Source organism: Mus musculus, chromosome 14 (assembly GCF_000001635.26).
Source record: "Mus musculus strain C57BL/6J chromosome 14, GRCm38.p6 C57BL/6J".
Classification (NCBI taxonomy): domain Eukaryota; kingdom Metazoa; phylum Chordata; class Mammalia; order Rodentia; family Muridae; genus Mus; species Mus musculus.
The window spans coordinates 3,781,612-3,801,197 of NC_000080.6; the positions used below are offsets into that span (position 1 = coordinate 3,781,612).

At 41.2% G+C, this 19,586-nt stretch overlaps 1 protein-coding gene across 8 annotated transcripts in view; it reads left to right on the forward strand.

Annotated features, from left to right (window-relative positions):
• Positions 1-19,364, forward strand: part of Gm3050 (predicted gene 3050) — a 57,567-nt gene extending 38,203 nt beyond the window's left edge. For 2 of the 8 annotated variants that reach the window (XR_003950935.1, XM_030248133.1), the window contains exons 4-6: positions 11,829-11,991; positions 12,949-13,080; positions 13,758-13,946. Coding sequence is in view for 5 of the 8 variants with exons in the window: in XM_030248133.1 (XP_030103993.1) it covers positions 11,829-11,991; positions 12,949-13,080; positions 13,758-13,851 (389 nt within the window). In the remaining 3 variants the exon portion in view is untranslated. Of the gene's footprint in view, positions 1-951; positions 2,119-3,267; positions 3,327-6,680; positions 7,138-10,961; positions 11,097-11,828; positions 11,992-12,948; positions 13,081-13,253; positions 13,264-13,757; positions 13,947-19,048 lie in introns of those variants that run through there. The other 6 variants (XR_003950934.1, XM_011244784.2, XM_017316309.2 and 3 more) reach the window with 5 other exon arrangements.
• Positions 19,365-19,586: the final 222 nt, after the last annotated feature.

A 19,586-nucleotide genomic window follows, 5' to 3' on the forward strand; every position in this document is an offset into this window, starting at 1 on the left:
TTCTAACTAGAATTTAATCAGAACAAAATATCAGATAAGGGGGACAGCAAAACGTTCAGTGGGTCAATATCTTTGTTGCCATGCCTCACGCCCTGAGTTTGATCCGCAAGGACCACATAGTGAAAGGAAAGAAATGTCAGATGAGCCCAAACTGAGTGACCTTGCATAAAATAAAGGTACCACAATCTTAAAAATGTGTCAAGGTCTCGAGAGAAGCTGTGTCACACAGGACAGCTAAGTGCAAGACAGGATTTTCAATCAGGTCCTTTTGCTAAAGAAATTATGATTGGGGTCATTTTTCACATTTAAATGGGGTCTCACTATTAGAATGGAAATGTGTACCACTATTGACTCTGATCATTACACTATATCCATGGAGAAGAATATCCTGAGTAGCAGAAAATAGACATTAAAGCATTTGAAGGTGGAAGGCCAAGCTCTTGTCACTGTACTTGTGACTTGTCAACTGACATGTCTCCAGGACAGAAATAACTTTACAGAAGAAAGAATGTCATCATTTGAAAAACACAGTTTTAGATTTATGGATGTGTGTGTGTGTGTGTGTATGTGTGTGTGCCACATGAGTGTGGATACCCAAAGAGACCAAGACAAGGTGCCAAATTCCCAGAGCTGGAGTCACCGGTAGCTGTGGGTTGCTTGACCTGGGTGCTGGGAACTGAGCTCTGATCTCTTGTAAGAGCAGCAAGTATTCTTAGTGCTAAGGCCAAGGCATCGCTTAGCCCCTGCTTTGTTTGTAAAGTGGGTTCTTATTGGTCTGGAGCTCTTCTGTTAGCCAGGGTGGCTGACCAGTAAGCTCCAAGGATCTGCTTGTCTCCTGTGTGCTAGAATCACAAGTGCACACCGTCACATCTGGGGTGAGGCTCAAACCCAGGTCTTCAAGCTTGTGTGGCAAGAACAGTAACTGAACTTTCTCATTCTCTACTCTGACAGTAGCATTGATCTTCCCAGACTGATAACTGCTGAAATCCAGGTCACGGCTCACCTCACCAAACTCAAAGCAAGGAGTGAGGAGAGGGAGACTCTAGACAGCCACTGGACTACAACCATCGGCTCTGAAATAATGAGAAACTATTGTAAGCAGACAGATGCCTTGATGTCTCTGAGAAGTTGCAAAAGAGACAGCTGTCTATGAAGATAGAAGCTAGACCGCCTGTCAAGCTGACATGGAATGAAGAGCTACAGTTCCATCTTCATTACATCCTGAAATTGAGCTCCATCTTCAAATTGATGCCTCAGAATCCATAGGAGCCATCAAGCAAAGAAATACACCCTGACAGGTTGTCATGGCCTCCGCATATGTGAAGTTGCCTGTGCACTAAAGGTTATCAGTCATGATGTCATGTCCTCAGCTGGTTTGCCTGCATTAAGGCAGTTACCCAGCGCTGCTTCAGTCTTTTGTGTAGTTGATATTACAAGCTTACACCACCAGGCTTAGTTAACAGTCCTGTGTGTGTGTGTGTGTGTGTGTGTGTGTGTGTGTGTGTGTGTGTGTGTGTGTATGTGTGTAAGGAAGACTCTGCTTTCACTGATAACTGGGCTATTTCAAAAGTTTAATTTCTCGGGATTTAAAACTTCTAAACTTTTGTAAAAGGTACAAATTGAGAATCTCAAAATATTGGACCACCTTGCTTTAAAAACTTTTTTTAATGAAAAATGGTGTGTGTGTGTGGCTAAGACACAAGTCAAAACACAAAATTCATTTATATTTCACACCTCATGAATATAGCCTGAAATTAATGATTTACAGGATTTTTAATGAGCTTATGCTTTTACTATGACCCTTCAATTGAGGTCAAGTGTGGAAGTTTCTCCTGGTGGCACTGTCTTGGTGCTTAGCAAGTTTTGGATTTGTAAATGTTTTAGGCTTTCAAATTTAGATGCTTAGTGTATGGTGCTTCCCCAGTGGCAATGTAAAATGCATAGGGATAAGTATATACGTGGTGCTGGACCAATAGTTACTGAGTTCTTAAATATTTTATCAGCCTTCCTCAAATAGAAGTTTCTCACTCATCTCAATGCAGACCAGAATTTAATTGAAAAGCTTTTGCTTCATTTCCAGCAAGTACAATAAATTAAAGCTGGCCATACTTGAATGTCTATAAGGCTGTTGTATGTTTTATTGATTTTATCATCTATGGAAATATTCTCAATTGACCCACAAAGAGGAGTTTACCTTATTCTTCCTAATAAAATTGAACATACATTTTGAAGAAGGGACTTTAAAGCTATTAAATTCAAATGCTAGAAAAAATATTTACAACGCCCTAAACCGAGGCTATGTGTCCATTCCCTAGCACCATGCATATTTAACTAGTTTACTTCTTGAATGTCTCTCTGTCTCTTTGACTCTGTCTCTCTCTCTATGTGTGTCGCTGTCTCTGTCTATCCTTCTCTCTTTCTGTCTCTCTGTCTCTGTCTCCTGCCTCCCCTCCCCAGCCTCTGGATCTTGCTATGCAGCTCAGGCTCCCCTTAAACCTGTTTTAAACTAGTTCATTTTTCAGTACAGCATTCTCTGAAGTTCATTTCCTATGTGGTAAGGGTCTATCATCAGAAAGATGATAGAAATTAGAAATGTTCAGACCTGACTCCCTAATTAATGTATTCTTCAATTATTAAAATCAGCCAGTCTTTTATAATTTTCGAATTGTTTTAAAAGGTACACTGCAAATGGTGTTTACTTATAATCACACCATCCCACAACATCTGACTTAGACCCACCTCTCTTACTGTCACACCATAGCACACCATCTGACTTGGACCCACCTCTCCTACTGTCACACCATAACACACCATCTTACTTAGACCCACCTCTTCTACTGTCACATCATCACACACCATCTGATTTAGACCCACCTCTCTTACTGTCACACCATAGCACACCATCTGACTTAAACATACCTCTCCTAATGTCACACCATAGCACACCATCTGACTTAGACTCACCTCTCCTACTGTCACACCATAGCACACCATTTTACTTAGACCCCACCTCTCCTACTCCTTTTCATCTGGCGTTTGAATGTTCTCTGATTACTGCAGTTATATTTAACTAATTACATTCATACTTAGAATTTTCAAAAATCACAAAGGACACAAACACTGTCTTTGACCTAAAGGACCATATAGTCTGTTTGGAAAAGTTTATTTAATAAAAGTTAAATTAGCAAATTTGGTAGGAATACAAAAAGATTAATAAACAGATGAAGGGTTAAGCTAACCTTTAATGAATGAATATAATTTTCATAGGCAAAAAAGGGATGTGGAATGGAGTGGGATGTTCCCAGTGAGGAGCCCAGAATGACCAGGTAAGTAGGAATTTCCACAACACATTACTAGAGCAAGAAGGGGAATCCATTGAAAAGGTATACTAGAAATATTTGAGAGAAATAAGCAAACTTGAAATTGTTATGTGGGGTCAATTTATGAGTCTAACCAGTTAAGTACCAATCAGTTTCTTCATGTTCCTGGCCTTGGATTTTTCCCCCTCTTACCTCTAGATTCCGGATTGTAACATTAAGAGTGGCCACTTTCAACGATCACCCTAGCTTACAACAGTTCCTGGCTACTTTTTTATTCTTAATTCCTAGAAATCAGGATTTTATGCTGAAGCTTGATTTTGATCACAGGTGATTAAAGTTAGAGATGTCTTATTCTTCCTAACCAGAGATGTCAGACTAAGGCGGTGAAACTGGAAAAAACATGGCCAAGTCTTTCTGTTACCTTGGGAGCTGAGGGTGGCCATCTGGTATCTGTCATATGCACCAATCAGCTGAGAAATTCACTCTTCCCAGGAAATACAAATGGCAGGAGAAGCAATGGCTCATCATGGAAGCCTCCCAGTTCCCAGTGGCTCCAGTCATCCCTTTAATTGCTGACCCTTCAACTGCATTTCTGCCCCTGTATTCTATGATACCTTGTGTCTTGTATAAATAATCCCCTCTTTCTGCTTAAGTTAGTTTGCTTTGGGTTTCTGTTTGATACCCAAAGAGTCCTAATATGGTAATAACAAGATACTTCCTGAAACCCTGCTGTCCTCTACTTCTGTATGTGTCCCCCACCTGCATTCTAAGGATAGATAAGCTTTCCCTTATTTCTCTTTTAGGCTTTGTATATTCCCTGCTTTAGAAATCTGAGCATCACAATTCACAATCCCTCTCTATGCCTTTGCTTTGACTCCCTGGCTTTTACTCCCTATTCTTGAAGGAAATGCTAACAAGGAAACGGAGAACACCTGGGAAGGTCATTTATATATGCCTGGGCTTATGAACAGATATGGGCTCCATTAGTCTGAATCTCCCAGGACATATGATAAAAAGGTTAAAAAACAAGAAAGAGCCAGGCATATAAACATAGCAGACAATATTGAAAGTCAAAAAAAAAAAAAAAGAAGGATGAACATAATAGTCACAGGAGGAAATGTGGAGACAAGGTGTAGAGCAGAGAATGAAGCAAAAGCCATCCTGAGCCTTCCCCACCTGGAGATCCATCCCACATATAGACACCAAACCCAGACAATATGGAAGATGACAATAAGTGCTTTCTGACAGGATCCTGCTATAGGTGTCTCCTCAGAGGCTCCACATGAGAGTGACAAATAATAAGGCACATTTTTGCAGCCACTCTTTGGATTGAATATAGAGTCCCCAGTGGAAGAGTTGGAGAAAGGACTGAATGAGCTATAGGGGGTTGCAACCATAGGAAGAACAACAATATCAACCAACCATATCCCCTAGAACTCCCAGGGACTAAACCACCAATCACACATGGAGTGACCCATGGCTCTAGGCACATTGTGCCAGATGACGTCCTTGTTGGACATCAATGAGAGGAAAGGCCCTTGGTCCTTTAAAGGCTTGATGCCCCAGTGTAGGGGAATGTCAGGGTAGTAAGAGAACACTGTGTTCTAAATATCTTTAAAAGTCCCACAGTCTTTACATATTCTTAAAATTTCAATCTCTTTAAAATATTCATCTCTTTTAAAATTCAAAGTCTTTTTACAATTAAAAGTCTCAACTGTGGGCTCCACTAAAACAGTTTCTTCCTTCAAGAGGAAAATATCAGGGCACAGTCACAATCAAAAGCAAAAGTCAATCTCCAACCGTCCAATGTCTGGGATCCAACTCACGATCTTCTGGGCTCTTCCAAGGGCTTGGGTCACTTCTCCAGCCAGGCCCTTTGTAGCACACGAGTCATCCTCTAGGAGCACCCTCATAGAAGCAGGTGGAAGGGGCATGAGATAAGTGGGTTCTAGGCAGGTAACCAGAAAAAATGGCTAACATTTGAAATGTAAGATTAAAGTGTTTTAAAATAGAAAAAAAAAATGAAGACCCAGAAATTAAACTATACTTATGGACACTTGATCTTCGCCAAATTAAAAAATATACAATAGAAAAAAGAAACACCTAAAATAAATGTCGCTGGTCTAACTGGGAGTAAGTATGTAGAAAAAAGAAAGTAGATGCATATTTGTCACCTGGCACAATACTCAAGTCCAGGTTGATTAAAGATCTCAACATAAAACCAGATTCACTGAATCTAACTGAAGAGAAAGCAGGAAAGAGCCTCAAACTTATGGGAATGGGGTTAAATGTTATAAACGGGAACTCCAATAGCTCAGACTCTAACATCAAAGTTTATAAATGGGCCACAAGGAACTGAAAAGCTTCTATAAGACAAAGGGCATAGCCAGTAGGACAGATTGACAAACTACATATTGGGAGAAAAATGTTCACTAACCCCCCATCCAGTGGAGCACTAATATCCAAAATATATAAAGAACTCAAGTAGATAACCACCATAAGAGCTAAGAACACAATCTAAAAATGTGGTAGAGAACTAAACACAACATTCACAACAACTCATCTTGAATGGCTGAGAAGCACTGAAGAAGTGTGCAACGTCCTTTGTCTTCAGAGAAATGAAAACCAAAATGACCCTGAGGCTGGTTTCCAGCGGTATACTTTCCAGTGAAGAATGCTAAGATCAAAAAAACTCATGTGAAAGCATATGTTGGTGAGAATTTGAAGAAAGAGGAACATTCTTCCATTTCTGGTGGGACTGCAAAGTGCTATGGCAACTCTGGAAACCAATATGGAGTTCCTCAGAAATTTTCAGATTGATCTACCTGAGAGACAAGGACCAACCTTACTGGTGCATGGCCTGCTACTTTCAGTTTTCACTTGATGGCTTGTTACTCAGATTTTCTTATTGGGCTATGACTTTGCTCTTGTCTTTCTGATTCTCAAGCAGTTCTCTGTTCTTACACATTTTTTGAGATACCTCTAGCCACTGGGACTTATTTATACCTTCAAATCCCTCTAAATTGGGGGACTTCTAATACTTGGAGAAGCTGAGTGACAAAAGCAAAGTATGTTGAGCCCTTTGGTGTCCAGTGCACACGAATCTATGGGAGTCTAGATATGCTAATCCTCTAGAACATTCTTTAGGAAAGCAGCAGTATGCTCTCAGGTCCCTGTGTGACCTCACCTTTGTCAGCTTTGTCGGCTTTTCTACTGCTGGTCTGAGAACAATTGGAAACTCCTGGAATAGATGTCTCATATCTAATTTCCTTTGTCATTGTTAGTATACTAGTGGGAGTAGGTTTGATGGAAATATACTCTCAAACCTTAATCAAACCAGTGCTTTTTATGGACCATCAGGATGAAGTACCAAGTTCAAGGAAAGTTCTGCACGAACTGGTCAAAGCCAGCCAAGTGGAGCAAGAAGAAAGCCAAGCAGAAGTCATTCATTCCCAGCACCCTCAGCACCTTTCTCCAGGACAGGGTCACTTAGTTTTGGTAGGAGAAGGGATGACCTGAGATAGCTGTCCCATATTCCCTCAGAAAAGAAGGGGCCAGGAATATTGGGGAAAGATTATGGGTGTCACGGGGCAGTAAGGAGAGTGTAAAGTGAATAAGTAAATAGATATTAATACAAAAATATTTAATTATTTAACAAAATGGCACAAAATGTATTGTTATAGTAATTCTAGTGTATACACAGGCAATCAGTTTAACACCCAGATAGACTAGATGTTGTAAACTAGGGTGCCTTTGTTATTGACATAAAGTATGCACGTTGCAAACATAAATAAAAAAGAAAGATGTTCATCCCAAAGATCTATTATTCTCCTCAAGTCTAAGTGTTTGTGGTCACCTTCACCAGAATTCTAGAGACCTCTGTTCATCCAGGTCTCAGGTCTCATCCAAAGCACAGACCTGAACCAGCTGTGGCCAAGTGTTCCTGTTCTGCCTCAAGCTTCAGAGACACTGGAGGGGCAGCCCTGGCCTTCAGGTGGCAGCCATTCCAGGTCCTCTGTCAGCTAATGGAGTCTTCCACAGAGGCCTGTCATCTCAAAAATAGAAGCTTGGGTATTCCAAAGATTGGGATGCCACTCTACAGTCATGATGAGTTGGTTACGTGAGACCATAGAAGTTAACTAATGTCTGTATGACTGTTTTCCTTATTTGAAAGTGAGTAATGAGATCAGCTGAGGAGTGGTTGCTAAGAATAAAATCACTGATTAACGTGAATGATAGGACTCTACAGAGCATGGGCTTAATTTTCTGCTTCCAGTGCAAAGAGCTGGGAGAGTTCAAAACAAAACCAATAGAAACAACAGGAATATTAACAACAACAATTTTTAAAAAACCTTCTTAGTGCTGGGATTACAGTTATGTACCAACTCTGGCTAAGGTTTGTATGTATTTATAATAAACAAACAAACATCCCTATTCCAGTTCTAGCAGTTGCCTCAGAGAGAGCTGTGTGACACTGCATGCTGCTTCCTTTCCCCAGATAGGTCAGGTCTTCAGTTCTCTACCAGGTCAGCTGGACCTAAGACAGTGTAGTTAACCTTCTTACTGCCATGGTATGATTCTGCAACAATCCTTTTCTTGGTAAAACTGAGCCTGTATAGAGTAAGCCCCTTGTTGTTGGATCCAGGATACTTTAGGCCAGCAAACACACAAGCCACCCTTAGTGAAAGAGAAAAGGAAAAATCACATTGCAACAATATGTGCCATCATTGGAAGAAAAAGCCCTCATCTTTGAAGCCATCACCTATCTTCCCCTGATTTTTGAGCTCTGCATATTGATATTGTGTGGCTCAAGAAGGTAGTGAAATTCAGATGTTTTCCCAAAGAAGACATACATGATTTTTCACTCTTTATCTGTGAGGTTAGGGGGTATTATAGCACAGGTTCAGCAAAGCCAGCATAAGAACACAGAAGCCAGAGATGATAATGCCAAAGGGAAAGCATCCTGAACTTATAGACACATTAAAATTGAGGTTTCATCTTAACTCAGGTCATTGCACTCCCAGCCCTACCCTCTGAGTCTTTTTTTTAAATTTTTTTTATTACATATTTTCCTCAATTACATTTCCAATGCTATCCCAAAAGCCTCCCACACCCCCACCTCCCCTACCCACCCATTCCCATTTTTTGGCCCTGGTGTTCCCCTGTACTGGGGCATATAGAGTTTGCCTGTCCAGCGGGCCTCTCTTTCCAGTGATGGTTGACTAGGCCATCTTTTGATACGTATGCAGCTAGAGACAAGAGCTCCGGGGTACTGGTTAGTTCATAATGTTGTTCTACCTATAGGGTTGCAGATCCCTTTAGCTCCTTGGGTACTTTCTCTAGCTCCTCCATTGGGGGCCCTGTGATCCATCCAATAGTTGACTGTGAGCATCCACTTCTGTGTTTGTTAGGCCCCAGCCTAGTCTCACAAGAGACGGCTATATCATGGTCCTTGCACTAAATGCTTGCTAGTGTATGCAATGGTGTCATCATTTGGAGGCTAATTATGGGATGGATCCCTGGATATGGCAGTCTCTTGATGGTCCACCCTTTTGTCTCAGCTCCAAACTTTGTCTCTGTAACTCCTTCCATGGGTGATTGTTATCAATTCTAAGAAGGGGCAAAGTGTACACACTTTGGTCTTCGTTCTTCTTCAGTTTCATGTGTTTTGCAAATTGTACCTTATATCTCAATATATTAAGTTTCAGGGCTAATATCCACTTATCAGTGAGTACATATTATTTGAGTTCTATTGTGATTGTGTTACCTCACTCAGGATGATGCCCTCCAGGTCCAACCATTTGCCTAGGAATTTCATAAATTCATTCTTTTTAATAGCTGAGTAGTACTCCATTGTGTAGATGTACCACATTTTTTGTATCCATTCCTCTGTTGAGGGGCATCTGGGTCCTTTCCAGCTTCTGGCTATTATAAATAAAGCTGCTATGAACATAGTGGTACATGTGTCCTTCTTACCAGTTGGGACATCTTCTGGATATATGCCCAGGAGAGGTATTACGGGATCTTCTGGTATTACTATGTCCAATTTTCTGAGGAACCGCCAGACTGATTTCCAGAGTGGTTGTACAAGCTTGCAATCCCACCAGCAATGGAGGAGGGAGACATAACTACAGATCCTGAAGAAATCGAAAACACCATCAGATGCTTCTAAAAAAGGCTATACTCAACAAAACTGGAAAACCTGGACGAAATGGACAAATTTCTGGACAGATACCAGATACCAAAGTTAAATCAGGATCAAGTTAACGATCTAAACAGTTCCATATCCCCTAAAGAAATATAAGCAGTTATTAATAGTCTCCCAGCCAAAAAATGCCCAGGACCAGACGGGTTTAGTGCAGAGTTCTATCAGACCTTCAAAGAAGATCTAATTCCAGTTCTGCACAAACTATTTCACAAAATAGAAGTAGAAGGTACTCTACCCAACTCATTTTATGAAGCCACAATTACTCTGATACCTAAACCACAGAAAGATCCAACAAAGATAGAGAACTTCAGACCAATTTCTCTTACTAATATTGATGCAAAAATACTCAATAAAATTCTCGCTAACCGAATCCAAGAACACATTAAAGCAATCATCCATCCCCCTGAGTCTTATATTTGCTGTGAGTACAGCATCATGGTACAACCCGCAACATCCTTATTGCACAACTTTGCAATTTAGGAAGACAGATATTGCAGAAGTCATGGCTATGAGGCTACAATGTAGTAATGTACAGTCCAGGATGACCTTTGCTCTATGATGCCCACTTAAATTGTCTGGTTGTATTTGAGAACAGGACCATGTGCAAGATAATGTTTTGAAGATAGGACAGCAAGTTTACCATTTATATTTGCCCTGTAGTTGATCCCCTATGTTTGAAAGAATAGGGAGTGTTCCTTATAAAAGATAGCATTGTAAACCAGAGATTTTGTGAAGCACATGGATATATATATATACATGTGTGTGTGTGTGTGTGTGTGTGTGTGTGTGTGTGTGTGTGTGTGTGTATATATATATATATATATATATATATATATATATATACATACATATATATGTATGTATTTATGTATGGAAAGAATGAAAAGAATGACCACTATCAAGGAATGCACCATTAGCAAATATCATCCAGGTTTTATACAATTAAACGTATAGGAGAAAGATATTTGCCTCTGTGATACAGGAAATCCCTGGGAAATTGGAGTATATATCATATGAATTGACTCAGGTGGCATATTTATTGTTGAGAAAAATCTACTACATCCACAGTCCCTAGAGATTTGGGGCTAACAAAATCTCTTAAGCATGTCAGAGTCCTAACCAACGTTCCCCCTCAAAAGCACATGACATCTAATGAAGCAGTTAGAATTCTCCAGCTTTGGAAGGAGAGGTTGCCAAAGGGGATCACACGGGTCCATGAGAGGCTCCAGGAGAGGCACCCCAGAAAAGGACCAAGTTGGGGAGAACTAGTTAGCAGGTAGATCATGGAAGTTGCTAGTGACATCATCAGTAATGCCTTCCTTGGAGAATCTCTTGTATCTAGGAGAGAACTAGAATCTTCTGTGTTGTCACCTGTGTTGTGGTGACAGCAACTGCCTGTGGTTCATCTCTTCTGTTTGCTCTGGGATCACCAGCAGGAATGTTTTCCTGGCTGCTCAGGCTATGTCAGAAAGAGAATGGCGATGAAGGAGACACCAGACCAACAAAGAAGGAGGAGGGAATCCTTTCTCATGAAAAAGGAAGAAGGAAGTCATTCTGGAGAAGGCACAGTGAGTCCTGGGCAGAGTTGGGGATCTTCCTGGTAGAGGTAGGCTTGAGCTGGGCCTTCCAGGAGTAGGTCTTACAAGCTGAAGCCTTGGACTTTGCCAATGTCAAAGAGTCAAGAATTTCTGATGATTAGTTTGACAGAGCCAGGAATTGACAAACCTGCAGCTACTTTTCTGGGAGCTATTTAATTTCAATTTGAGTGGCAAAGAATGCCAGGAGTGGGCACTATGGGAATATCAGTGTTTTATTCCTTTCATGGAAGGGAGTTGAAACACTTCATCTTCCAGATTACTGTAGGTAACTTGAGTCTCTGATGAAAAGAACAGAGAAGGATGCTTCCCTGGTCATGTCATGTGGTGAGGACTCAGACACTTTGGATTTGAAGACACTCGATTAATTAGAGCTTGATAGTGCTAAGCACTATGAACTTCAGGATTTCCCTGAAACACATCTGATATGACCTGACAATGTTCCCCATATCTTTTTGTCTGAGGCAAATTATAGATTTCAGGGCAAGGGGTCCTGTAATAGGGAGTGTGGCATATGTCTGACAGTGGTGATTAGGAAGAGGACATAGCTTAGCAAACCAGCTGGAAGATAGCTTTTCTGCTCTTTTATGGATTCACCCTGTCTTTACCTTTTCTCTCCCTCAGTCTTCTTCTTGGGACTCAGAATGGTCTCCCCTCTCCTGGGCCATCAAGTATGCAAATTCATTTGTGTTTATCTATCTGCAGGGTCTGCTAGAAATACTTCAACCCAAAATTCCAACATCACTAATCAGATATCAAATATAAATAAAGTTAGAGAATTGAAATTGGATATGAGGAAGATCAGCAATGACATGGAGGAAATGTGTGGAATCCTGAACGTTTACATGTATGAGAATTTGAACTACAGGTAGGAATTATGCCCAGTACCCTGTTGCCTGTATTGTGCCATCTGTTAACCCAATTTCCTTCCATGAATGGAGTGTGTCATCTCCCATCATTCAATTAAGTTGCACTGACAGGTGTTTAATTGTTGGATAAACAAGGTGCTGTGTGTTTATTATCAACTTCTTTTGTACTTGACCTTGGGTTGCTTGCAATCTGATTGTTGCTGTCAACAGCTGGAAGGACCTGCTCACACTTGCTGCCTCTCAGTGTGTGAATGCAATGCCTGCAGGCTATCACACCTTTACTCTGATATTGTTCATCATATTCTGAGCGATGGCACCTCCCTGGATTTATTGGCATTCTAATTGTGTCTATGTGTGTGAACTTAGCTGTGTGTGTTTTGTTCAGGACTGAGGCTCTGGGACCTTTGATGGGGTCTGAGGATTTGTGTGATGCACAGTTTGCAGGTCCTGTTGGTGTGAGTCCATAGAGGTCCAAAGTGATCACCAGGGAAGTTTGCTCCTGGTGTTTCCTGGTTGTCACACAGGAATCTCCTCGGGGAGGAGGTGTGATAAAGCCTTTCACCTGTAAATAATAGTTGTGTCCTCTGGGAATTCACATAACAACAGGAACCAAGGAATGAGAATCCCTGCCTTAAAAATAAGAGGAAAGTCATTACAGATACCTATAGGACCCTTGCCTGTGGCACAGTGTATTGGAAAATTGTCATAGAAGTAATCTATTCCTTCAGGCTTGCCCAGGAAGCTCTTGAAGGTCAGCTAGCTCCATTAGGTCTCCTTGCTCTGCTGTCCTCTGCCCAGGATAGTAAGTTTAATTAGCACCAAGGGGACCCAGTTTTAAGGAACTAGGATGTGGCATGCAATTGGCTTGGGTAGTCCATGATACAGCCTGTTTGCACATGATTATTGAATCCTCAATTCAGCAGATTATTTGCTTCTTGGGCCATGACCTAACACAGGATGAACACTGAATTCAACATCATTAAATCACAACATGAGAAGACAATGTTGGATATGGATAAAATGACCCAGTCCATAATTGCTTCCATGAAGTTCTCCGAGGAACTGTTAAAAGATAACTATTCCTACAGGTGAGTCAGTGACACAACTGAGACCCCCAGAACTAGGTAGGAAATGCTTCTGTCCTTTTAGGACTTTGAAAAAACGCAAGGGCTCTGGTTCTATGTTATCTTTTTTTTATTTAGGAACCCTGCCCTGAGGCAAGGGTCTTGGATTTGTACCTCTTGGACTCAGTTGTCCTAAGTGTGAAAAGTGTCCAAGACCCTCCAATCTTTATTCTTCCAAATTCAAGGACCTCTACATAAAAACTTTTCCACCACGCTGGGAATATCCAGGAACCCTGAACCTCTAGGGTTCTGACCACAGATTAAAAGATCTAGGATTCCAGACAAAAATGGAAAGAGTGTACACTTGTTGGGTCAGCTCAACTCTCTCAGAGGAGATAAGCCCTCTCCCTGCTGAAGGTTTTATGGTACCACAGACCTATAATCAACCATGAAGAACATTTCCTCTTCTGTGATGTATAGGGTGCACTCTTGGTGTCAGGGCTTTCAGAAGTTTGTTGAGTCCTGTGGAACATGGGCGGTATCTTGATTTGACCTGCCTCTGTTTGCTGCTGCTATGTATACTGTAGACTCTTCTGGGACAGTCTGGGGTTCAGGGCCCTTGTGGGACCATGGGACTTGTAGTAGTGGCAAGCCAATGGAATCTGGCTGGGAATCACCAATTTTTTTTTTTTGTGGATCAGCATCAAGCAGAAACACCACCTCCGTGAGTGCACTCAACTAAAGGAAAAAGTGAGGATATTACCGAATGAGAACAGAAAGGTGCTGTTGGAGTAGGCTGGAATGCAAGTGTCCCGTGGGGAAGAAAAGAGGTTCTGTGAGGAGGCCAGCAAGAACATCTGTGCCTCAAGTGCCAAGGAGCAGCAGGTAGGATGATGTGTATCAGAGGCAGATTGCCCTCATGTCTAAACATAAACATAGACAATCCAATGCAACAGTCCACCAACTTCTCCAGGCACTCACCTATGTCTCCTCCAAGTGTTTGTTTATGTGATCATCTACAGGGCTCTCTGTGGAGGTAGCTTGGTTCAAGAAACTGCATGTTTGGCATGCAAATGTTCCTGCTCTGCTAGAATCAATAAGGGTGATAGGTTGTTTACACATCACAACACTACATGCCTTAAGTTTGAAGGATGCTGTGTTGGAGCCCTTGTTGAGAATAGCAAGAGCTTTGAAGGAAGAAGTAAAGGCCTGTAGCTCATTTGCTTTACAGGGATCTTGTGAGATTCTAGGTAGGAAATAGTTTGCAGGGATGACAGCCTTGTGTAATTGACAAATAAGTGGATTTCATTGCTGTCTTTTGGTGGCTTCTCTATTCCCCCCTTTCCCCTCTATCTCAAAATGGTCTCTGCAGGCTTCATATATCTTGGTTCACACTGAGAGGTCCTGAGTAGCATATTGTCAGTCCCATTTTCTTTGAGTGCTGTTGGAGTGGTCATTCCTGGGCCTGAGAGTCTGGAGTTGTCTGGATGACCAGAGATGACAGAGCGGCTTCTCACAGGCTCAGGTTTGGTGTGAGATTTCTGAGGCTTCATGAAAAAATTTCTTAATATATGCCCCCAATTCTGACCAAGAAGAGTGTTCTCTAGTGATTTTTGTTAGATGTTTTTTTTTTTTTTTCTGTCCCCTGTGACAGGGATTCTCTGTGCAGCACCTGCTGTCCTGGAACTCACTCTGTAGACCAGGCTGTCCTTGAATTCAGAAATCTGCCTGCCTCTGCTTCCCAAGTGCTGGGATTAAAGTAGTGTGCCACTATGACCTGGCTTCTCCAGGGCTTTTTATCCCTCTAAAGTAATCACAGAGTCGTTGGGTCTCCCTTGAAACATCTCCTGTGCATAGTCTGAATTATCTTGGTCCTGAACCATAACAGATACCTCATTATTTTGTGCTCAGTTATGATTTTATGTGAATCAGTCTGTGTGTGCTTCTGTGTGTGTCTGTGTCTGTGACAGTGTGTCTGTGTGTTTCTTTTTGTGTATGCATTGTTTTCGTGACCTGTGTCTCTCTCAGTATGTTGGGAGGCCATTCAGTGACATCTGAGTTGTGCAGTTATTCTCTATATTACTTCTTTGAGCATTGGTCTCTCAATAAAAGTGACATTTCCTGTTTTGTTCTGTCCAGTAGTCTTTGCATCTCCTGTTCACTATCAGGTAGCACCCCCTCTTTCATTTATTTCAACAAATTGATAAACACAGCTATTTTAAAAATAAGTGTTAGATTCCTTCACTTTCCCTGCATAGATTTATCTCCCTGGGAGATTTGGGTTTGTCTTATTGGCTCCACCATGAACATGCATAGAATCCTACCGTGCATCCCTCTGCTAACATGGTTTTTGTAACTATATTGTGGGCATGGCTTTGTTTCAGGATAGATTCCTCTTCATAGTTGGCACAGTGCTGCATTTCATAAATGTCACAGCACGTTATTTCACCAGCTTTCTTCCTACTGATATTGAGGAAGATTTAATATCACATGAACTGTAATAGGTTGAAAAGTTCCTGGGTAGTGACCAAAAGTCACTGTCTTCCTCTGATGCTACCAAGGAACCAGTGTAGTTGTAGGGAAGGCTACTGAGAGAGTCAACATGGGGCTTGCTGGAGGCTTTTCTTAGGAATCTATTTCTTGGGAATTTGGTATTGTGTTGTCCAGGTTAACTGTGCAGAGCTTGTAACTTCCTGGTAGGATCAGAAAGCATCTGCATAAAAAAAATTTTGAAGAGGAGTTAATTACAGATGAGGCCACAAAGACTGCCTGAGTCTAAGAACCTTATACTCATACACATCAGAGGTCCCAGTAGCTGCTCATGCAACAGGAAATGTGCTGGGCGACAGTAATATTTTCATTGATTTGTGTTTGTGTATCTCTATGTGTGTATTGTGTGGTGTGTATGTTTTTGTTCCTTGTGTGTGGTGTGTGTGTTTGTCTGTGTGTGTTTGGACCACGTTTGGCTGAGCTTGTTTATACTAAAGTTGTGTATTAGTGTAATACTAGGTAATTTTGTGTTTGTGATATGGGTGCTTGTATATACAAATGTGTGTGTGTGTGTGTGTGTGTGTGTGTGTGTGTGTGTGTGTGTGTGTGTGTGAGTAATTGTGCATGAATGCACCTGTGTGTGTCTCTAGAGGTCAAATTTAATGAGAAATACACTCTGAGGTTTGAGTTTGCACCTATGAAATATCAAATACAGCACTTCAATTATTCTTCATGCTCACCTAACACCCAAGAATAAAAGGACACAAGAATTCTTGTAGGGTCAGATTTTTAACTGACTAGAGACAAAACTATTGATTCTCATTGAAATCTTTAGAGCAAATGTAAGGGATATGGTATATGGAGGTAAGGAGGACATTGCTGTATAAAATCGTTGTGTTTATGACCTTTTTCTGCTCTTGGTGAATTGTGAAGGACCACTGGGAGGTCAGGTGGCTCACTGTGTCTTCTAAGCATTCCAGGTTGTTTTCCTCATTGCCTGCCACCATTACATTTCCTGCTACCTCTGCTCAGTAAAGCTTTGCCTTGTAGTTTGTCTTGGATTTTACTCATTGAGAGATTGAGTTGCTTGGAGCTGAACTTGCATCCAGCAGAATTCCCATAGCTGTGGAGCAAACCAGGCCTGCTTCAGGAGCCCATTGAGGGTCTTGATAATCTAAAGTACTCACACTATCTTATCTGTGTAGCATTCAGCAGGACTGTTCTTCAACATCATTTTCTCAGAGTTAAAATCAGCCTCAGTTGGGGTTGGGAGAAATGAGGACCTTCAGACGGTTCTGGTAGTATAAAATTGGTTATGTCTGTTAGAAGCCATGTTCTGAAAGTAGAAAAGAAGTCCTCATTGACCCAGTTCTTCCAGAACAAGTAGGAGGTATCCACAGATTCTAGGGTATTCAGGGCTGTAGTGGTCCTCAGAGCAGCCCTGAAGGAGAAGTTATCCTGATGTCCATTTGCTGAAGAATGAAACGGTACTGTGTGGTGCAGCCCTTCCATGAACTCAGTGTGAGATAATCCATGCAAGCTTTTGTCCTTCAACTAGTCAGCCTTTTCTTACTCAAAATAGCCCTGACACAATCACATTCTGGGGAGAAAATGGTTCCTTTGGATCCTGTTATAGACAGTTCCTATTACTCTGGGCTCATACCTTTGGACACCAAGTCAGTTAGGTGATGGAAAATGGAGATCCTATTGAAAGAAATTGTTTACTTTGGGACAAGTCTGAAACAGTGAGCAAGAACAAGAGGCTGGTCCACCACCAACATGTGAGCATAGGCTGGGAAACAAACCTATTCTACACAGCCTTGGGAACTTGCTGAGCCAGATTGGATAATAGGACAAGAACCCTGATTCCCAGACTGGTTTATGAGTGGAAAGCATATCACTGACTGTGCTGCCTCTATGCTTTGCCCACTAAGTACCTTTCCCATTCAAGATTTGGTTTTTTATGCCTCTAAAGTTTCCTGGGAGATTTTTATATTTGTATTAACCCGGAAACTAAATGGGGCACTGCAATACAATATGCTTGTATTGCATAAACACAAATAGGTGTGTTTGAGAGTGTGCCCTACAATAGTCATAGATGTACAGGGGTGTTGTGTTTTTTTCATGACCATCACTTTTAAGGTTCATTGCTCGGCCTTGGGAATATTTTTATTTAGCAAACTCTTACAGATTCTAGGACCTATGAATTACCCATGGGGTTTTATGTTGTATGTTGTCTCTGGTTATTTGGAGATAGAGGGATTGACAAGTGGAACCTTGTGAGGTTCCTGCACTGGAGAAATAATCATAGCCTTCACTTCAGTTCAGGGCATGCTCACACCCCATAAGGAATCTACATGGTTTTCTAGGTTGCACACATCTCTCTTGGACTCACATTCAGACATTGTTCAATTGTTATTACTCAATATAATATACCCGCACAACTGGGGAAATGTGGTGTTTTTTTAAAACTCCAGTATAATGTGTCATTGACAGTACTGATTCTAGCAGTTTTTAAAAGGTGAGAAACAATTCCAAGCTCAGGTGTTCTATGACACTTGGGATGCACGGTATGATCTCAGCTCATAGGTCATGTTGGTTTGTCCAGCTGAATAGAGCTGTTCTGGGAGGGACAGCTGAATTGACAAATGCTTACCAGGCCTTTGTTTCTTCCTTCCCTAAGTCTGAAATAGTCCAGCAGAAAGCAGAACATGGCACAGACCACGACATGATCTCCCTCAAAGAGAAGTGCTGGAGGAGGAGCACTGTGTGTGCACAGGAAATACACCACTGTTGCCTCTCATCCCTAATAACCATGGCTGTAATGGGCTGTATGCTCCTCCTTTATTTTGGTTTCTTGGGTATGAACAGGCCTTAATTTCATCTAGCCTCTGGCCCAGGAAGAGTGCACATTTAAAGGGATTAAGAGAAATGCTGAGACACATTAAGAGCTGCTGGGCATCCAGGAAGAATCTGAGTGCAAATTTATCTTTTCCTGATGGGTCATCATGACTAATTACATGGAGATCAGTCAACAAAATTGTAAAACCTTGGGTCCAAGTCTACAACCTGTGTTCTGCTTTGACTTGGGAGGCCATATCCTTCAGACCCACACTCCAAAAGGAGAGTGTTGCTTAAATTTCTCCTGCAAAGATTTTTACCTGCAGGAACTGCTTTTCTACTTAGTTGCCAAGGACAGCCACAGGCTATAAGTCTGTGCTACAAAATAAGCAGACTAAGAATTTTGCTTTGCACAATTTTTTGGTTTGATTTTGGTTTGAGTTTTGATTAGTTTAGTTATTTGGTTTTTCTTGTTTTCATTCAAAGTTTTGTTATTAATTGGTTGTTTATTTGTTCTTGTAATTAATTTGATATTTTGATAAGGCTATATACAGTACATATTGACTGTCAGCTTTTAGTTACAATTGAGTACATTGCATTTATTCTTATGACTAACACCTTGATCTCCAACTCTTCACTCTTAAAAACCTTGTTATTTCAGGTGTGATCATGAAATCCCACAGATATCAGACCCAGATGGATCTCTGCATTCTTCACGGGACCTGGGCTCCATAGTTTCTTCTGAGCCAGACTGCACTACAAAGTCCATCATAAATTCATTGTGGAGAGTGTGTCCAACTCTCTGGATAGGAACTTAATGTTGGAAAACTTACCCATGCTGCATCCTTGTTGTCAAATATTTAGCTACTGTGAAAATTCTGTGGATGATGATGTTGCACACATTAATGGCAAATACATCAGTATTTCTGTAATAACTCTCATTAATTAAAAGCATAGTCTAAGGGAATAAAAAGCTGTCAGAAAACACAGCAGTGTATGCTTCAGCTTTCCTTCAAATATAAAATCACTGGTAACTGCAAGTAGAGATAATAAATTCCACAATCTGTTTGGGGACAGGTTTCTCTACGGGTCCTTCAACATTCATTTTATTACTTTATGATTCACCTGTGTCTGCCAAAAGACATCTTTCAAAAACAATGAAGACTGCAATTAGGTATCATCCTATAAAATCCTAACAA